Source organism: Epithele typhae (assembly GCF_022376455.1).
Source record: "Epithele typhae strain CBS 203.58 chromosome Unknown BXZ73scaffold_1, whole genome shotgun sequence".
Taxonomy (NCBI): Eukaryota; Fungi; Basidiomycota; class Agaricomycetes; order Polyporales; family Epitheliaceae; genus Epithele; species Epithele typhae.
In genome coordinates, this window is record NW_025954192.1 from 637,622 (window position 1) to 654,420 (window position 16,799).

The 16,799-nt window shown below is 63.0% G+C and overlaps 8 protein-coding genes across 8 annotated transcripts; 4 read left to right on the forward strand and 4 right to left on the reverse strand.

Annotated features, from left to right (window-relative positions):
• Positions 1 to 68: 68 nt before the first annotated feature.
• Positions 69 to 1,039, reverse strand: BXZ73DRAFT_95510 (actin cortical patch SUR7/pH-response regulator pali; the record flags this gene model as incomplete). Its single annotated transcript, XM_048026813.1, has 6 exons — positions 69 to 78; positions 203 to 237; positions 298 to 446; positions 473 to 529; positions 595 to 749; positions 840 to 1,039. The coding sequence occupies 6 exons, from the start codon at positions 1,037 to 1,039 to the stop codon at positions 69 to 71; spliced, it is 606 nt and encodes a 201-aa protein (XP_047883721.1).
• Positions 1,040 to 2,363: 1,324 nt separating this feature from the next.
• Positions 2,364 to 3,529, forward strand: BXZ73DRAFT_72872 (uncharacterized protein; the record flags this gene model as incomplete). Its single annotated transcript, XM_048021807.1, has 9 exons — positions 2,364 to 2,384; positions 2,408 to 2,482; positions 2,532 to 2,564; positions 2,640 to 2,713; positions 2,769 to 2,815; positions 2,850 to 2,935; positions 2,993 to 3,102; positions 3,162 to 3,255; positions 3,395 to 3,529. The coding sequence occupies 9 exons, from the start codon at positions 2,364 to 2,366 to the stop codon at positions 3,527 to 3,529; spliced, it is 675 nt and encodes a 224-aa protein (XP_047883722.1).
• Positions 3,530 to 4,169: 640 nt separating this feature from the next.
• On the forward strand, positions 4,170 to 7,284 carry BXZ73DRAFT_72873 (nucleotide-diphospho-sugar transferase; the record flags this gene model as incomplete). Its single annotated transcript, XM_048021808.1, has 9 exons — positions 4,170 to 4,295; positions 4,369 to 4,493; positions 4,593 to 4,856; positions 4,944 to 5,130; positions 5,192 to 5,355; positions 5,420 to 5,545; positions 5,631 to 6,016; positions 6,088 to 6,216; positions 6,275 to 7,284. The coding sequence occupies 9 exons, from the start codon at positions 4,170 to 4,172 to the stop codon at positions 7,282 to 7,284; spliced, it is 2,517 nt and encodes an 838-aa protein (XP_047883723.1).
• A 495-nt stretch (positions 7,285 to 7,779) lies between these two features.
• Positions 7,780 to 8,182, reverse strand: BXZ73DRAFT_95513 (UPF0057-domain-containing protein; the record flags this gene model as incomplete). Its single annotated transcript, XM_048026814.1, has 5 exons — positions 7,780 to 7,822; positions 7,884 to 7,900; positions 7,961 to 8,039; positions 8,090 to 8,100; positions 8,153 to 8,182. The coding sequence occupies 5 exons, from the start codon at positions 8,180 to 8,182 to the stop codon at positions 7,780 to 7,782; spliced, it is 180 nt and encodes a 59-aa protein (XP_047883724.1).
• Positions 8,183 to 8,302: 120 nt separating this feature from the next.
• BXZ73DRAFT_95514 (Alpha/Beta hydrolase protein) lies at positions 8,303 to 9,095 on the forward strand (the record flags this gene model as incomplete). Its single annotated transcript, XM_048026815.1, has 4 exons — positions 8,303 to 8,430; positions 8,485 to 8,551; positions 8,584 to 8,945; positions 9,002 to 9,095. The coding sequence occupies 4 exons, from the start codon at positions 8,303 to 8,305 to the stop codon at positions 9,093 to 9,095; spliced, it is 651 nt and encodes a 216-aa protein (XP_047883725.1).
• A 315-nt stretch (positions 9,096 to 9,410) lies between these two features.
• BXZ73DRAFT_37414 (kynureninase) lies at positions 9,411 to 11,235 on the reverse strand (the record flags this gene model as incomplete). The annotated part of the gene is made up of 6 exons (XM_048017997.1): positions 9,411 to 10,014; positions 10,094 to 10,485; positions 10,548 to 10,681; positions 10,747 to 10,835; positions 10,958 to 11,057; positions 11,118 to 11,235. The coding sequence occupies 6 exons, from the start codon at positions 11,233 to 11,235 to the stop codon at positions 9,411 to 9,413; spliced, it is 1,437 nt and encodes a 478-aa protein (XP_047883726.1).
• Positions 11,236 to 11,980: 745 nt separating this feature from the next.
• On the reverse strand, positions 11,981 to 13,428 carry BXZ73DRAFT_72876 (t-SNARE; the record flags this gene model as incomplete). The annotated part of the gene is made up of 8 exons (XM_048021809.1): positions 11,981 to 12,137; positions 12,191 to 12,276; positions 12,346 to 12,465; positions 12,533 to 12,612; positions 12,693 to 12,801; positions 12,866 to 13,102; positions 13,197 to 13,325; positions 13,399 to 13,428. 8 exons carry the CDS (start codon positions 13,426 to 13,428, stop codon positions 11,981 to 11,983), a joined length of 948 nt encoding a protein of 315 aa, XP_047883727.1.
• A 937-nt stretch (positions 13,429 to 14,365) lies between these two features.
• Positions 14,366 to 15,867, forward strand: BXZ73DRAFT_72877 (aldo/keto reductase; the record flags this gene model as incomplete). Its single annotated transcript, XM_048021810.1, has 9 exons — positions 14,366 to 14,425; positions 14,484 to 14,503; positions 14,561 to 14,664; positions 14,725 to 14,788; positions 14,935 to 15,142; positions 15,203 to 15,315; positions 15,372 to 15,427; positions 15,480 to 15,657; positions 15,711 to 15,867. 9 exons carry the CDS (start codon positions 14,366 to 14,368, stop codon positions 15,865 to 15,867), a joined length of 960 nt encoding a protein of 319 aa, XP_047883728.1.
• Positions 15,868 to 16,799: the final 932 nt, after the last annotated feature.

A 16,799-nucleotide genomic window follows, 5' to 3' on the forward strand; every position in this document is an offset into this window, starting at 1 on the left:
ATCAATGGTATCTCGAGGCTTGGAAGCTGCAACGTCGGCAGCGCGGTCTTCCATGTAAGAAAGACTACCTAGTACGCGCTGTTGGAAAAAGGGAATCCATCGAATGTGAGCATGATCCATCTCAGCGAGCAACAAAAACGACTGACGTCTTCGACCGCCGCCGGCCGCGGCATTTGTCCAGGCAAATGAAGCACAGGCCGACCCAGAGTACACTCCGGCAGAAACCGTCATCCAGATCTGCGTCGCGCGCGCATCCGTCAGAAGGTTGAGAACACGCCCGACGTGGCACGGACTTACCGCATTGCCCCGAGAGACGTGGACTTCATCAGTGATCTTGTCGCGCGCGACGGCGGCTACGACGAGATCGATGATGAACGTCACGGTCGTCAGAATCGCGGCGAGGAGCGCGGCACCGAGAGTGGTGAAGAAGGCGGCGCGGACGTGGGCTGGAAGCGCGAGCGGGAGTGCGCACGCGACCAGTGGATCGTGAGCAGCGCCGAGACGAGTGCGAGGAAGGCGAGGATGCAATCTGCGCGAAGGGGATAGCGCGGTGAGCATCAAGCAGTGCGCAGTCTATATCAAATAGCAACCGACCGACAACGTGAAGAACCAGGGCGGCGGAGAGTGTGGAAGAGATGGTGTCGGCGAGGCTGTCCACGTGCAGGGCTTGGGCGACAGAGGAGTCGAAGGTGTAGCCCAACTTGGGGTGGGAGCATTGGCCAGCGACGGTGTGATCAAAACCGAACACTCTGGAAAGTGGCAGGGTGGTGAGCGAGGGGCGCGGAGGCGCGAGAAGACAGCGCGGGGAGAAGGGGGACAAAGTGGGCGGGGCCACTCACTCGGCGTCGATGCCGGATGTGCAGTAGCCCCAGACGCCGAAGCGTACTGAGGCCGCGGCCTGGGAGTCTAATAGAGAGGAAGACGCAGCAGCATTGACTTGAAGGAGATAGATGGTCTTGGTGATGGGAACGGAGAGCGAGACGAGGAGGAGGAGGAGCCAGGAGACAAAGAAGAAGAGAGCGGCGAGTGGGGCGAACATAGCGGGTCGTGAGCAGTCGTGAGGCGTTGCAGAGCAGGGAGCAGAGCGCAGAGCGGTGGGCCAGCGAGGGCGGGAGGCCCAAGCTTAAGTGCAGCGGAGATGTGGAGCAGGAACGCGCGCGAGGCAAACAATACTTTAACCAGCTGGAGCGGGGCCGGGCGCGGGGCGAGAGTGGTGCACGAGGCATGACGCGAGGAGTTGTTCGCAGAACAAAAGGTCCGCCGAGTGGAGCGACGGACGGGGGCTGCGCGCGACGGACGGGAGAGAACAAGCGGAGAGAACAAGCGGAGAGCTCGAGCGTGAGGCGAGGCGCGTGCACGTGTGCGCGATGGGGCGAGCGAGGTGGTCGCGTCGACGGTCGCGCGTCGGATGGGACGACGCTTTTACGTGCCGGGCTGCTGCCATATCCGGGCGGTGGCGGATTACGTACAGGCGGGCGGGCGAGGCGGGAGAGTCCCACGCAGAAGAGGAACTCAGAACTGGGCGGGATGTGAAACGACTCTTCACGCCGAGTCACAGGCTGCCTTCCGCCGCCTGCACGCAGCCGAGCCAAGCCCCCGTCCGCGTCTGGCTCCCCCCGCCCCTCTGCGCCGCCCGAGACTGCCCGTCACGGCCAGAGGCGGGTCCTGCTCAGGTCGGCGGCGGGGACGCGCTCTGGCCTGCTGGAGGATCGGGAAGGGTGCGGGCTTTGGCGGACTGGGGCGTCGCAGAACGACATGATTCCCGATCGTCGCTAAGTAGTCCGCGAACGCGCGCGCGGGACCACTCCTTCTTTCGGCTCGTCCCCAGCAGCTGGACGCTTCCCACCGCCGCCCGCCGCCCGCAGCTCGCCGCCCCTCCCCCGCTCCCGCCCTGCACGCCGTCGGAGCACTCGCGCTGCTCAGCTCGCCGGTCGGCGGCGGACGCAGGCTCGGGCGCGAGGGAGGACGGGGGGCTCGCCCGGCTAAACGATCATCGGCTGATCGAGGTGTCGCAACAGAACGGACGCGCTTCTCAATCCGGGAGTGCTGGACATGGGCCCGCCAAATTTAGTTTAGCCTTGTTTGTTCGCCCCGTTAAGGATAAGAAGGCCGCCGCCCGCAGGTGTGTTCTCCTCCCTATCTCTCTTTCTCTCTCGCTCTCTCCCTTCCCTGCAGCCAGCCAGGCCACAGAGCCCTCGCTCTCTTCCCATATACCACTATTGTATGTCTCTCTCCCCTCTTCGCGTTCATTCTTTTTCTTCTCTTCGCCACACCCTTTCTGTCAACGGCCGTCGTCACCCATAAAATCGCGTCGTCTGACCACTCTTTGTTCCAACAGCTCACGACCACCTAAGTCTTCCATAATGTCTGAGCCCACTCCCGCCGTTGCCCCGTCGTCCCCGTCGAGGACACCAAGCCCGTCGAGACCCCCGCTGTTGAGCCCACGCCTGCTTCGGAGCCCGCCATTGAGGCGCCCGCCGTCGTGAGTTGTCTCGATTCTTCTCTCTCGCCCGTTTCTCATTATGCTCTAGGAGGCCCCCAAGGAGGAGGCTAAGGTTGAGGAGGTAAGCTAGTCCTGTCTTTATATGGTCGTCTTCGTGTCTGCTCACAAACATTCTATAGGCTGCCCCGCTGTCGAGACTGAGGCCACCCCCGCCGAGACCACCGAGGCCCCCAAGACGGAGGAGACCCCTGCTACCGAGGGGCTAAGCCCGTACGTCGCCCTTGCTATATGCGTTGGCCTACATCTGACCCATGGTTGCATTTAGTCTGAGCCTGCTGCTGAGACGAAGAAGGAGGAGCGCCCCAAGAGCCCGTCCATCCTCGCTAAGCTCCTCGCCCCCTTCAAGGGCGGGACAAGAAGGAGAAGGCCGAGAAGAAGCCCAAGGAGAAAGCTGCCAAGAAGACTGAGAAGAAGGAAGAGAAGAAGGAGGAGGTAAGTTGACTATTTACTGGGTAGAGCATTTTTCTCATAATTCGCGTACGCACGTAGGCTGCCCCCACTGTGGCCACCGAAGAGACCCCCAAGGAGGACGCTGCTGAGACCACCGCTGAGGCCCCCAAGGTTGAGGAGACCCCGGCCGCCGAGCCCGCGACTGAGACGTAAGTGTGAACTTCCGTTTTGGTTTCGTTTCCCTTTGCTCATTTTGCACGCCAGTGAGACGCCGCCCCCGCCGAGACCCCTGCGGCGGAGCCGCGGCTGAGGCGGACGCCGAAGCCCCTGCTGCGGACGCCGAGGCCCCCAAGGAAGAGAAGGTTTGTCGCCAGTTTGTGATCGAGTGTCGGTTGTTCTGACGTACCTCCTATAGAAGGAGGAGAAGAAGGAAGAGGCGCTGCTGAGAAGAAGGCCAAGGTTGGCCGTCGCCTGTCGGCGCGTGTCGGCGACTTCTTCAAGGCCAAGCCTAAGACTGAGGTTAAGACGCCTGCGAAGGTCGAGGAGAACCCCCCGAAGATTGAGGAGCCCGCCCCTGTTGAGCCCCTGGAGAACCCCGCGCTGAGGCTCCCGCTCCGAGACTGCTGCGCCTGTTGAGGCGGCGGTCCCTTCAGAAGAGCCCAAGGTCGAGGCGCCTCCCGCGGCTCCTGTCGTTGCGGCGGCTGCGTGAGCGCGGTCCGAAAATCTCTCCTACATTATTACGACCATGACGAGCTGTTTTCTAATGTCTCCCCTGTCCTGCGTCCCGTTCTGGGTACCTCCTCCCCTGCATTCGCATCCATGATAATGGATTTCGTTCCCCGTCATCATTCCTGCGCTCTTCCTCGGTAGTTTACAACACGGATGTGGTCTTGCTTTGCTTTCCCCTCACGAGTTACATGCATACCTACATCGCCCTCATCCGCTGTTACTCAGCCTAATGTCCACTGGATAGGTGATATCCTCATACCCACTTTCTTTGTCTCACTGGATGTGTTTGCGTGTGTCTTTGGTTTGCGCAGTCGGCCCTCCAGTCGCTGACGTGCTCCCTCAGGTTAGCCGTCGCGAGCGTCCCCGTCCTTCCTTTGAAATATACACGTTTTCTCTACTCGCATACCTGTCTGCCCAGAATTAGACTGCAGAAAGGATGGAGCTGCGGCGATAGGTTGCGCATGTGATCGAGACGATCGAGTCACGGCGCGTGAGCCGAACGCGTCGAGCGAGGCCGACGTCTTTCTCCCTCTGCACACCCACTAAGATGCCCCCGAAAGCGTCGTCGAGCAAGGACAAGCCTATCGCGGAGGAGGACGAGGTGCTGCAGGCCGTCATCCTCGCCGACAGCTTCAACAAACGGTTCAAGCCGCTCACCGTCGGCAAGCCCAGGGTGCGTCCCTCCGCCATCTTATCGCGCTCTCGGGCTGGCTGACCCCCGCGCCCGTCGCGTGCGCCGGCCGCAGTGCTTGCTACCTATATGCAACGCTACCCTGCTCGACTGGACGTTCGAGAGCCTCGCGCTCGCGGGCGTGCAGGAAATTTTCGTCATCTGCAGGTCGTACGCCGACCAGGTCAAGGCCGCGATCCGGTACGCACTCGCCCGCCCGCCGCCGCCCGCACCCACCCCTGCCCCTGCCGTTCTCCGCCGCGTCTCACTCACGCGCGCCTCGCTCGCCCGCGGGCACAGGGACTCGAAGTGGTCGAAGCCGTCGACGGGGCTCAAGATCGTGCCGATCGTGACCGCGAAGGAGACGTTCTCGCCCGGGGACGCGATGCGCGACATCTACACGCACCAGATCATCACCTCCGACTTCGTGCTCGTCACGGGCGACCTCGTGAGCAACGTGCGGATCGACGACGTCGTGCGCGCGCACAAGGAGCGCCGCCGCGCGAACAAGGACACGATCATGACCGTCGTCGTGAAGGAGAGTGGGGCGGCGCACCGGTCGAGGTGAGCGGGCGGTTTTCTCTTCCTGCGCGGCCTCCGCCGTGGGACGTGTGCGCGCGCTTGGGGCTCACGCCGTGGACTTCTGCGCAGGTCGAGGGCGGAGTCGGGCGTGTATGTGCTCGACCCGGAGACGTCGGAGTGTCTGCACTACGAGCCGTATATTGGATACCCTCCGAAACCGCATATCAGCATACCTAGAGAGATCCTGGCCGAACACCCGGAAGTGGAGATTCGGAACGACCTCATAGACTGTTCGATAGACGTCTGCTCGGTGGAGGTACGCAGACACGGCTTTCGTCGTATCCCGAATACGCTCACAGACGTGGGTGTGTCCACAGGTCCCATCGCTGTTCCAAGACAACTTTGACTACGCCGATATCCGGAGAGACTTCGTGTACGGCGTCCTCACCTCGGATCTTCTCATGAAGAACATCTTCTGTTACGTTGTGAAAGACGGTTATGCGGCGCGCGTGGCAGACACGCGCAGCTACGACGCAGTCAGGTGGGCGTCATATTGCACCACCCGGTGTCCGAGTGCTCATTTCTGGCCACCTTGCTCCGAGCAGCAAAGACATTCTCTCGAGATGGACGTTCCCACTCGTCCCTGACGACAACCACCCCGGCGGCCATCTGTACGAGCACCTGCGCGGGAACAAATACATCGCGAAGGACAATTCAGTCACCCTGTCAAGGTGCGCTCACTGCCCTGGGTTTCACCCCTCGCTTCTAGCCGTTCTGACGGGAGTCGGCGCCGCCGCGCTATTCCCTCCACCCCAGAACGTGCAAAGTCGGCAACAACACGCTCATCGGCGCGGGCTCGACGGTCGCGGCGCACGCGACCGTGCACGCCTCCGTCGTCGGCCAGCGCTGCACCATCGGTCCCGGCGCCGTGCTCCGCGACGCGTACGTCTTCGACGACACGCACGTCGGCGCGGGCTGCGTCGTCGAGGGCAGCATCGTCGGTGCGCACGTGCGCCTCGGGGATGGAGCCCGCGTCCCGAAAGGCTGCCTCATCGCCGACGGGGTGGTCCTTGGCGCGAACGCGAAGCTGCGGACGTTCGAGCGCGTCTCGAAGAGGCGCCAGGCGGTCGCGGCGGCTGCGTCTGGGGACGAAGCGGACGACGAGGAAGACGACGATTCCGACTTGGAGGAGGCGGAGGCCCGTGAGTTGCTCTTTGAGGTTGTTCAAGGCGGTGCTTTCTCATACATTCGTCGCGGCTCCGCGCCACTACAGAGCAAAAAGACGTCGCAGAGATCGTGGGCCAAGATTCGAACGCTCTCGTATGGCCGCGTGGGTCACCTGAAGAAGAAGACGAGCTGGACGAGCGCGAGTCTTACAACAACCAGCGGCTGATGCGCATGGGTGCGTGACCTCGCCGGTGTCCTTATCTCGCTGACCGTGCTGACCTCGGCCTGCACAGGCGACGACGCGTCCGACCTCGAGCTCTCCGACTCGGGCTCGACCACGGACGCGTCCGAGACAGAGACCGAGTCGGACTTCTCCATGCACGCCCTCTCCCGGACGTCCTCCACGACCTCGGCCTCGACCGGGCTCGCCGCGGCGGACCCGTCCGCGTCGACGTCCGCGATCCACACGCTCTCCTCCGCGGCGGCGGAGACGGAGTTCCGGTCCGAGGTCGCGCAGTCGCTCGAGCGCGCGTTCGCCGAGGGCCACTCGGTCGAGAACGCGGCGGTGGAGCTCAAGACGCTCCGGATGGCGTCGAACGTGCCGCTGCGGCGGGTGCGGGAGGCGGTCGTCGGCGCGGTCGTGGACCGCGTCGCGCTGCGGCCGGACGACGCCGCGGCGCAGCGCGCGGAGATCGCGCGCGTCGTGCGCCGCTGGGGCGCGCTCATCGACAAGATCGGGGGCGTGGACGCGGTGGAGACGGTGGAGGTGCTGCAGTACCACTGCGCGGGCGCGGGGGAGCGCGAGCCGGCGCGCGGGGCGCTGTTCGCGCAGGTGCTCGCGGCGCTGTACCAGCTCGACCTCGTCGAGGAGGACGACGTGCGGGCGTGGCACGCGAGCGCGGCGGCGCGGGGCGAGGGGCTCAAGGAGGGCGCGCTGCGCGACGGCGTGCGGAGGGGCTGGGCGGTGGGCGCGAAGATGATCGAGCAGTTTGACGCGGCGAGTTCGGAGGAGGAGAGCGAGGACGATGCGCCGCAGACTGCCAAGCCGGCCCAGCCGACCAAGAAAGATGAGAGCAGCGAAGAAGACGAAGAAGAGGACGAGGACGAAGAGGACGACGAAGAGGACGAGGACGAGGACGAGGAAGAAGACACTGCGCCCACCACCCCGTCTGCGGCCAAGCCTCCGGCTCCTGTGCCAGCACCAGCCGCAGCGTCTTCCACGCCGGCAGCCAAGCCGGCCGCACAACCAAGCAAACCGGAATCGGAGAGCGAAGAGGAGAGCGACGAGTACGAAAGTGCTTGAACCACAGGTGGTTCAAAGGCCCCACCTCTCCGCGCCACCAGCCACCACACCTCCGCGCAGCACGCGAGCTCCGCGTCAGCCATGACGACGACGACACGAAGAAGCTAAAAGTTGTGTAGATTATTGTCTTTGATTCTACTATCGTAGACGTGCTCGCTCGCCTCGGGAGGCGCGCGGGTGCCGACGACGGCAGAAACTCATGGTCCGGGGCCGCGCGATCTCCGATATGTATGAAATGGTGCGATGAGAGCGTGCAGCCTTTCTGCGCGTCTTTCCAGACTCTTAAAGTCACCAACGGTGCGTCGTAGCAACACGAGTTCGCCGACGTCGGTCTTGGCGACGGACACGCGTAGAGTGAGGGAAAAACAGCCGTGTATACGATGCGCGGGGTATACTATACGGGGTGGAATACAGAGTAGCAGCAATACGGTGGAAGTGTACACCGTTCGGAACCGTCATGACTTCATGAATACGAGGACGTCATGGGGCGCGCGACTAATACTTTAGGATGATGTAAAGCGCGTGGATGATGCCAGGACTGTGAGAAGGGTGTCAGTGGGGGAACATGTCGGTGGCGCGAAAGTGGAGAGAGCGCGTACAGATATCCCAAGAGGGTCTACAAGAGAGGTCGATGAGCACACACGCTTGTCGTCACGACAGGCGAGAAGGGACTCACGAGGAGGATGTTGATGAGGAAGTCGGCGCCGCAACCGCGCTCGAGAAACACTCCCAGCGGTGGGAGCAGGATAGCGAAGCTGGGGAAAGAGGACGGTGAGGACAACGCGGGCGGCGGGGAGTGGGGGACACGTACATGATCTAGAAGTGTGTGAGTGGCGGGCGAGGCGGGCGAGGGAGGCGAGGAACGCACCTTGCAGATGTCAGAACCGGTGAAAGCCATGGTGAAGATGGGGCGAGCGGGGGACGTGGGACGGCAGAGCGGCGGCGCGCGGGTATATAAGCCGGGCGGAGATGGGGGTGACGTCATACGCTCGTCCCTCGTCCCTTCCCCGCCGCGACGATGACCGAGATCGCGTATGGGCCGCTGCCCGAGCACCGCTTCGACTACCACTCCCCGCCCCCCGCCTCCAGCCCCGCCCCACCGCAGCCGCAGCTCCTCGTCTTCGTCCACGGCGGTGCCTGGCGGTCGTGCGTCCCCTCCGACTCTCTCCGCGCCTGACCCCGTGCTCATCGCACCGACAGCGAGGACAAGGCGGACCACGCCCCGCTCGCCCGCACCCTCGCCCGCCTCACCGGCTGGCCCGTCGCGGTCCCCAACTACCGCCTCACCTCGCCCACCAGCCCGTCCAGCACCCCGCGCACGCCGAGGACGTCCTCCGCGCCCTCCACTTCCTCACCACCTGGCCCGCCCCGGGCTGTGCCGCACCCGCGCAGCAGCTCGTCCTGCTCGGCCACAGCTGCTCCGCGCACATCCTCACCTCGATCCTCCTCGACCAGGCGAGCGCGCCGAGCCTGACGCCCGCCCCGCCGCTGCTCGCCGCCACCCGCGCGGTCGTGCTCTCCGAGGGCATCTACGACCTCGACGCCCTCCTCCGCTCCTTCCCGGACTACAAGGCGTGGTTCGTCGCCGCCGCGTTCGGCGACCGCGACGCGTACCCGGACGCGAACACGGCCGCGCACCCGCTGCGCCCGGCGCGGCGCACGTCCGCTGGCTCGTCCTGCACTCGACCGGCGACGTGCTCGTGGACGCGGCGCAGAGCGAGGCGATCCACGCGCACTTGGTCGACGTCGCGGGCGCGGACAGGGTGCAGAAGAGCTGGACGAGATGGACGAGGGCCACAATGAGCTGCTGAGGGGCGAGGTGTACCCACGGCTTGTCGCCGAGTTTGTGAAGGCCGCGGTCACGCCCAACGCGTGAATGATTGTGTGCGTCGAGGGAGGTAAGTTCTTCGTTCGTCGTCGCGGCTAAAATCTGAACGTCTGTATAGACATTTCAAGCGCATCTGCAAACTTCCTTCAAGCTTAAAGAGAAGACTCTCGTTCTAGATCAAGCGATAGAGAAGTCGAAGCCCGGTGTATTATTCCACTGTGTAAACCAAGACGAGAGATGATATATGATACATGATAACCTTACACTTCCCTTGTACACTCATTAAGATGTTGGTATATCATGCCCCTTCAACTTCTACCCCACCAGCCGCCACCACCGCCTCGACCGGGGGCAAGCCCTCCGCGTCCACCTCCACCAGAACCTCCTCAATCGCCGCCGCCGCCCGCTCGACGTCCTCCATCGTGTTGTACAGCGGCGCAGGCGCGACCCGGATGACGTCCGGTCTCCGCGCGTCGACGATGACCCCGCGCGCCTCGAGCCCCGCGAGCACCCGGGGCATCACCCCGCGCCCGGCGGGCACGAACAGCAGCGACAGCTGCGCCCCGCGCTGCGCCGGGTCCGCGGGCGTGATGCTCGTCACCCCGACCTTCTGCTGCTGCTCCTCCTTCGCGCCCTGGCCGAACGCGGCCGCGCGCGCGACGGGGACCCAGAAGCGGGAGCGGTGGAGGAGCGCCTCGAGGCGGCCGGTGAGCGCGAGCGAGCGCGCGCGGAGGGGCGCCATGTAGCCCGCGGCGGCGAAGGGCGCGAGCGCGCCGAGCAGCGCCGCGGTCGCGAGCGCGGACGGGTTCGACTGCTGGAAGCCCTGCGCGCCGCGGATCGCGGCGAAGCGCGGGGGCATCGCGAAGCGCGTCGCGCGGTCGTGGCCCCACCAGCCCGCTTGGCTGCGGACGGGGTGCGTCAGCGGACGCGCGGGTGGATGGACGGAGGGAGGGAGGGACGAGGAGGAGGCGGAGGACTGACCGGATGGGCAGGTCCGCCCAGCGCTCGTGCACGAACAGGCCCGCGATGCCGCCCGGGCCCGAGTTGAGGTACTTGTACGTGCACCAGACGGCGAAGTCCGGGCCCCAGTCGTGCAGCCGGAGCGGGACGTTGCCCGCGGCGTGCGCGAGGTCCCAGCCGACGGCGCAGCCCGCGGCGCGCGCCGCGGCGGTGACCTCCGCGACCGCGAAGAGCTGCCCGGTGTAGTACTGCACCCCGGAGAAGAGGACGAGCGCGACGGTGTCGCCCTGCTCGGCGAGCGTGCGGAGGATGTCCTCCGTCCGGAGCGTGAACTCGCCCGGACGCGGGGCGAGCGCGAGCACGGCGTCGTCGGGGTCGAAGCCGTGCGCGGCGACTTGGGTCGCGAACGCGTACTGTGGGGTGCGCGCGGGTGAGCGGGGGACGCGGGGCTCGGAGCGTTGGGTGGGGAACGGACCTGGTCAGAGGGGAAGGCGTGGTCTTCGCAGAGGATGCGGTAGCGCTCCCTCGTCGGCTTGTAGAACGAGTTGATCATCAGGTGGAGGTTCGCGGTGAGGGTGCCCATGCACGCGACCTCGGACTCCTTCGCGCCTGTTGGCGTGCCCGATCAGCGCCCCGGCGAAAATCGCAGCAGGACCGGCGCGCCGCGCACTCACCGACGATCTGCGCAAAGTGCGGGGTGACGAGGTCCGCGATGTCCTTCCAGTTGCGCCCGTGCGGGTGGTCGAAGTGGCCCTCGACGCCTCTGCGGGGAACGAGGGGCGCGCGTCAGCCTTCCCGCGAACCGCTGCACGGATCGGTGGAGGCGGGGAAGGGGCGGGGGCGGGGATAGCGAGGACGGCGGGAAAAAGAAAAAGGGAGACGGACCTGGTCGCCCACACCGCGAGCTCCTCCTCGACGAGCTGCTTCGTGCGCTTGGACATGAGCCCGAGCGAGTTCCCGCACATGTACGTGCACCCCGCGTCCGCTGCACCCGCGCAGGCCGTCAGCGTGCGCCCCGGCGCGAGCGAGAATGCGGACCGCGCACCGAGCTCGACCGCGACCTTGCTCGCCTTCACCTCCCGCATCGTCGGCACCACGAACTCGTCCCGGAGCGGCAGCGGCGGCCCCGCGGCCTTGGCGCCCTCCGCCGCGTGTCCGTTCATCTCGATCTTGCCCATCGCGCTGTGGTGTTCTGTGAGGATGGAGGGGGGTGGAGGGGTGCTGATGAAGGACACGGCGAGTGGATGTTTTATAGCGACGTCCTGAGAGCGTCGCTATAACACAGCGATGGGAGCAAGGGCTCGAGTGTCGGCCCGGAATGCTCGCTAAGCACTGGCCCGCCCGCCGCCCGATCGCGACATCCGCGCGTTGTTGTGAACCGTGCTCATTCCCTTCAGGCCAAGCCAGACTCAACTCGTCCTGCAATCTGCGACGAGGTCTAGGCTGCGGCCTGGGGAATGCCTGAAGTCCTCGTTCAGACAAATGCATTTGCGCCGAGGGGGTCCCAGCACTGCGCCGATCATCTACACTTGGGAAAATGGGGCGGAGAGTCCAGACACTGCTATGCCCTGCGCTGTCTCTTGAATCCATGAAACCGTCAGGAGTCCAGCTGCTTCTCGCGAAGGTACGCGTGGTCGCTGCGTGGTCGAGGGTCGCATGTCTTCTTCGACAGTGTGGATTAAATGTGGCGAGCACTGGGTATACTAGAAAATGTAATACATCGAAGCAAGAATGTCATCACGTCTCGTCCGGATAAGCGTCCTCCCTGCAAGCGCAAAGGATATCTGACAGGGCCGCAATCGTGTGGTGTCTCGTGAGGCGCAATTAGATGGAACATAGAGGGGTAATCGAGAGGAGGTGCGGAGGCGGGGGCGGCGCCGCGGTCGCAGCAACAGGCACGGAGCAAGACTATTTGCTGCTCTTGGGCTTCCCGGGACCAACGCCGAAGTAGAGACCAAGGACAAGCGCGAGGACAGCGATGACGAAGATGATGATGCCGAAGCAAATCCACCTCTTCCTGCGAGCCGAGCGCGCGTGCTCGACCGCCTTGTCCACTTGTTTCCCACTGCACGTATCCATCAGCGAGACCACGCGGAACCGAACATTCGACGTGCTCACCCTTCACGTGCGTCGAGCTCCACATTCTGTGCGGTTGTGTTAATCTGTTCGATGGCCTCGTCCTGTTGCGCCACTAGCACGGACATCTGCAATCCAGGCGACGGTCGTTAAACCACGGCGTCTGGATACATCTGGGTTTTAGGCGGAAGACCTACGTCATTGAACATTTGCGCGAGCTCCTCGAGCGTACGTTCGATCTTCTTGATGTCGTTATGGCGGTCTTGGGTCTCCCGGTACGCCATGCGCGCCATCCCGTACTGCGACGAACTCGACAGCTGCGTCCGCGCGCGCCCACGCGTCAGCGGATGATCCGAGCGACGTCAAGGAGCACAGTAGACGCACCGCTTGCGAGAAAATCTGCGAGCCGCCTTCGGGGTCGTCCACGACTGCCACCACCTCCTCTGGCGTCGCATCAGGTTTGACTGGTGGTGAGAGCGGCCCCGTCAGCGCCGGTGACAGGGGAACGCACCCGCAGTCGGAGAGGGAGGGAGGGAAAGCTCACCGATCTTGAACTGCCGCTCGATCCGCTGCTTGTACTTCTGGCGGTAGTCGCGCTCGACGCTCTGATAGTTCTGGAGCACCTCGACGAACCGCGTCCGCAACCGGTTCGTCTGTGGCGTGGGCGCGGCTCAGCAGGGCGACGACGGCAGGAGGGGCGGCGTTGGGGGGACGCACCTGGTTCCTGCAGATCTGCTGGTCCTGGGGGCGCGCGGCGGGGAACTGGGAGAGCTTCTGGATGCGGTCCTTGATGAGGTTGCTCAGCCCGCGGGACTCGCCGACGAGGTCGTCGAGCACGGCAGTATCGCGCGTGCGCACGGACTCGTCCGCCTGGTTGAGCGTGCGCGCATGGAGGTCCTGGATCTTCTGCACGTTCGCGTTGAACGCGGCGAGGTCGTCTTGGATGTGCGTGACCTGCGGCCGCGCGCCGTCAGCGCGTGCGACTCTCGCGGGAGTAGCGGAGAGCCCCGGACGAAAGGGATGGCGACGACGGGGCAAATTTGCGTACCTGATTGTAGAAGTTGTCCATTGTGGGTGCAGCCCCGTTCCCGTTCGTGCCTGTCGGGGACTGGGGCGAGTTCGCGCCGTTCGTGAAGTCGGTCATCTCGTGGGGCTGCTGTTGCTGCTGGCGTCCAGCCTGCGTTCAGATGTGCATACAAGTGACGGAGGGGATCAACAAGAGTTTTGAAAGATCCATAGGTACGACGCACCCTGAAAGCTGCCATCCGGTCGTTCTGCATCGTGACAAAATATAGGGTGCAAAAGAGAAAGCAAGAGGCAGAAGGGGGAAGGAAACGGGGGAGCGGTGGGAGAGCGTCCGGAACAGGGTCCCAAGCAAGCTCTGGTCGCCGTGCGCGAGGGAGTGGTGCGAGCAAGGCGCTGAATTCTCTGGGGCGCAGCACGTGCTAGGCCGTGCCCAGTCCGGCGCCAGTTTTCCTCTTGTCCTCCGCCTTTTCCTTGCAGTCAGCCGTCGTTAGCCGCAGCTGCTGCGCGAGGCAGGGAGCAGACACAGGACCGCATGGGTGGCGCTGGCTGTCTGCACGGGCTCAGAGTCGATCAACCTAGAACGCCGGCCTCGATCAGCGGACATGCGACCTTTCTTCTTCCACTCGATCATGATCAGTGAAGGATTTCTAGACGTGGTTATCTCTACGGCACGCTGCCGCCATAAAGTTGCGCCATGCACCAGTGAGACATTATATTTCCACCCCATATGACGATCCAGTACTGATAAGATCTAGACGTGCTGCACTTTATGTGACCCTCAGGCGACGCAAAGAGTCACTTGAAAACAGTGCTATGAATCCGGGGCGATCACGGAACTGTCATTGCACCTCTGAATGTAGTTCGGCGAAGAAACGCCGCTTGCAATGGCTGAAGGGAACACGAACTACTTTAAGCAACAACAAGCTTGGTGGAATGCTCCGATAGCGTCCATTCGGGGTGACCCACATAAAACTCCGAGCCACGGTGCGCATCGGATGGTGTAGATACTACTACATGGTGCTGACCAAGGGGCCCGATCCCTTCGTCGACTAACCACACGCAGCCGCGCTTGTTCGAACTCACCTCACGCGTCACCCCCACTTCCCAGCTTTATATAAACCCAGCCGCATTCGACGTCCTACCCCCACAATCTACAGCGCTCTCTCTATTTCCTGCATATTGGACGATACAATGATTACCGCCGTCAAGATTGGCTTTGGCGATTCTGCGGTTGCCATAGGCAGGATCGGTGTGAGTGCCACTCCCCAATTTTTTGTTTTGTGTTTTGGCTGACCATACATCGCTTCAGCATGGCTTGATGATGATAACGTGAGCGATCCTTTTGGCCCCAAGGCTCTGAAAAACCCTTGACCGCCTTTGACTCAGGTGGCGCGATCCTAACTACCCGGTCCCCGATGAGGATGCGTTCGAAGCTATCAAGGCTGGCGTCGACTCCATGCCCCCCGGCGTGAAGATGATGCTTAACAGCGGTAGGAGCCACCGCTAGATCCCGCCTAGGCCCCCGATGTTTACGCACGCGCTACCACCAGGCGAGTTCTACGGCCCCAACCTCAGCACCGCGAACCTCAAAATGCTCTCACGGTTCTATGCCAAGTACCCTGACTACGCCGACAAAACCTTCCTTTCCGTTTAGGGCGGCCTCGCACCTGGGGAACGGAGACCTGATGGGTCGTGAGTAGCGTCGTCGTTCATCCCGAGAGTCACCATCAACTGGACTAAACGCTGCGTCCGTGTCCCAGGGCAGCGAACCTCCGACGGAGCGTGACGAACATCAACGCGGAGCTGGGCGGGATCAAGAAGATGGACCTGTATGAGATGGCCCGCGTCCCGCAGAACGTGCCGCTCGAGGAGGCTATATCGACGCTCGCCGCACTTAAGACCGAGGGTCACTTCCAGCACCTCGGCATGTCCGAATGCAGCGCGGCGACACTGCGCAAGGCGCACGCGGTAAGCCCTCTTGTCTCTGCCATTGGCCCCCTACTCTCGGTGGCTGACGTGTTTTGGTAGATTCTCCCCGTCAGCATCGTCGAGACTGAAGTTAGCCTGTGGTCGTACGAGGAGGAGACGAAGAAGGTCCTCGCTGTCGCCAAGGGGCTCGGGATCGTGGTGGCCGCCTACTCGTACGTCGTTCTGACTCACCGTCACGTAGACCGTAGTGTTGACAGCAAATATACAGTCCACTTGGCCGTGGATTCCTCGCGGGATCTATCAAGAGTGGAAATGAAATTCCTGGTGCGTTTATCGGCTGCTCCACCTCGTTCCCCAAGCGAATGACCTCACCTAGCTGGCGACATCCGCCGCAACTATACTCGATTCAACGACGAATACGTCCAACACAACCTGGCACTTGTCGAGGCCCTCGAGGCTCTCGCGGCGAAGAAGGGCGTCACTCCCGCGCAACTTGCCATCGCCTGGGTCATCAGCCGCGGGGACCATGTGGTCCCATCCCCGGCTCTTCGTAAGTGCACGTCCCATAGCTGTCCGTCAGGACCACGCGTGACTAAGACACATAAAGGAACGCGAAACGCAACCTCGAGAATCTCGCGGCCGCTGAGATCAAGCTCACCGACGCGGACCTCGCGGAGGTTGACCAAATTTTGACAGACACGCCAATCAGAGGCGGTCGCGCCAACGACGCTGTTGATCCGAAATTGCTGGGTCTCTGGGCATGAACAAGTGGTCCCTGCTGACGATACCTCCCTGTAACTCGTTGGTATACCGACCCCGTGACGTCTTCCGAGACAAGTGTGCGAGTTGTAGGATCCCCATCCTCGCCAGCTCCAAGGAGACTACTAAACGTACACGGCGCAGGTAATAATCCGTCCACATTGCGAGGTTCCTGAGCCAGGGAAACTATCTCATCATCCATATTTCATTCCGAACATGCAAACCTGCCGGTTTGAACCTCGCGGATAGCGCGCGTTATCGTCGAAACTGCTGGGATGCGGAGGATAGGTGCGATACACCATCGACCGTTCAGTGTAAGGATAACGGCGTGTCCAGCGAGCGAGAGGTGAGAAACACTGGCCAGGCAGGGAGTTAGATAGGACGCACCGTCAACATTTCAACAGCGCGTCCTTTATGCACGTGGCTGGAATTCGAGATCGTGAGGGAGGCGTTGAGAGTGCTTGTTGCAAACTCGCGGGGAAATTATGAGAGCAAGGGTGGATGGCATGCATTATACGGGGCCTCAGTTGGTCCTCACTGGCACCATCACCCGCAGTGAGTCGAGGTCCGAGACCTCCCATTTCTCGCTCTAGAACGCGTTCGATCTGGGAGTAACAATCCCGTCGAATTCCCCTTCTACTCCTGGGGTGGTCGAGAGCGACTGGACGTCCCGCTCCACATCCACAGGCGGGAAACCGGTGACGAAGATCGGGCACTTGGTGGCCAATGGCTGAAGCATGACAGGACCCCACTCGGTTGGCGACGCGACTTTCAAGTAGGGCTTGCCTGTCCCGGTCCATCGACGTCTGAGACGGGAAGGCTGGGGAGACATGAGACAGTCGTGCAAGGGTCGGGTTCGCGAACCGGGCGACTTCTGAATAGTCGGGCTGCCTGTGAGGGTGAGAGCCGTGGTGTCTTTAGCTGCTGGAGCAGTTGT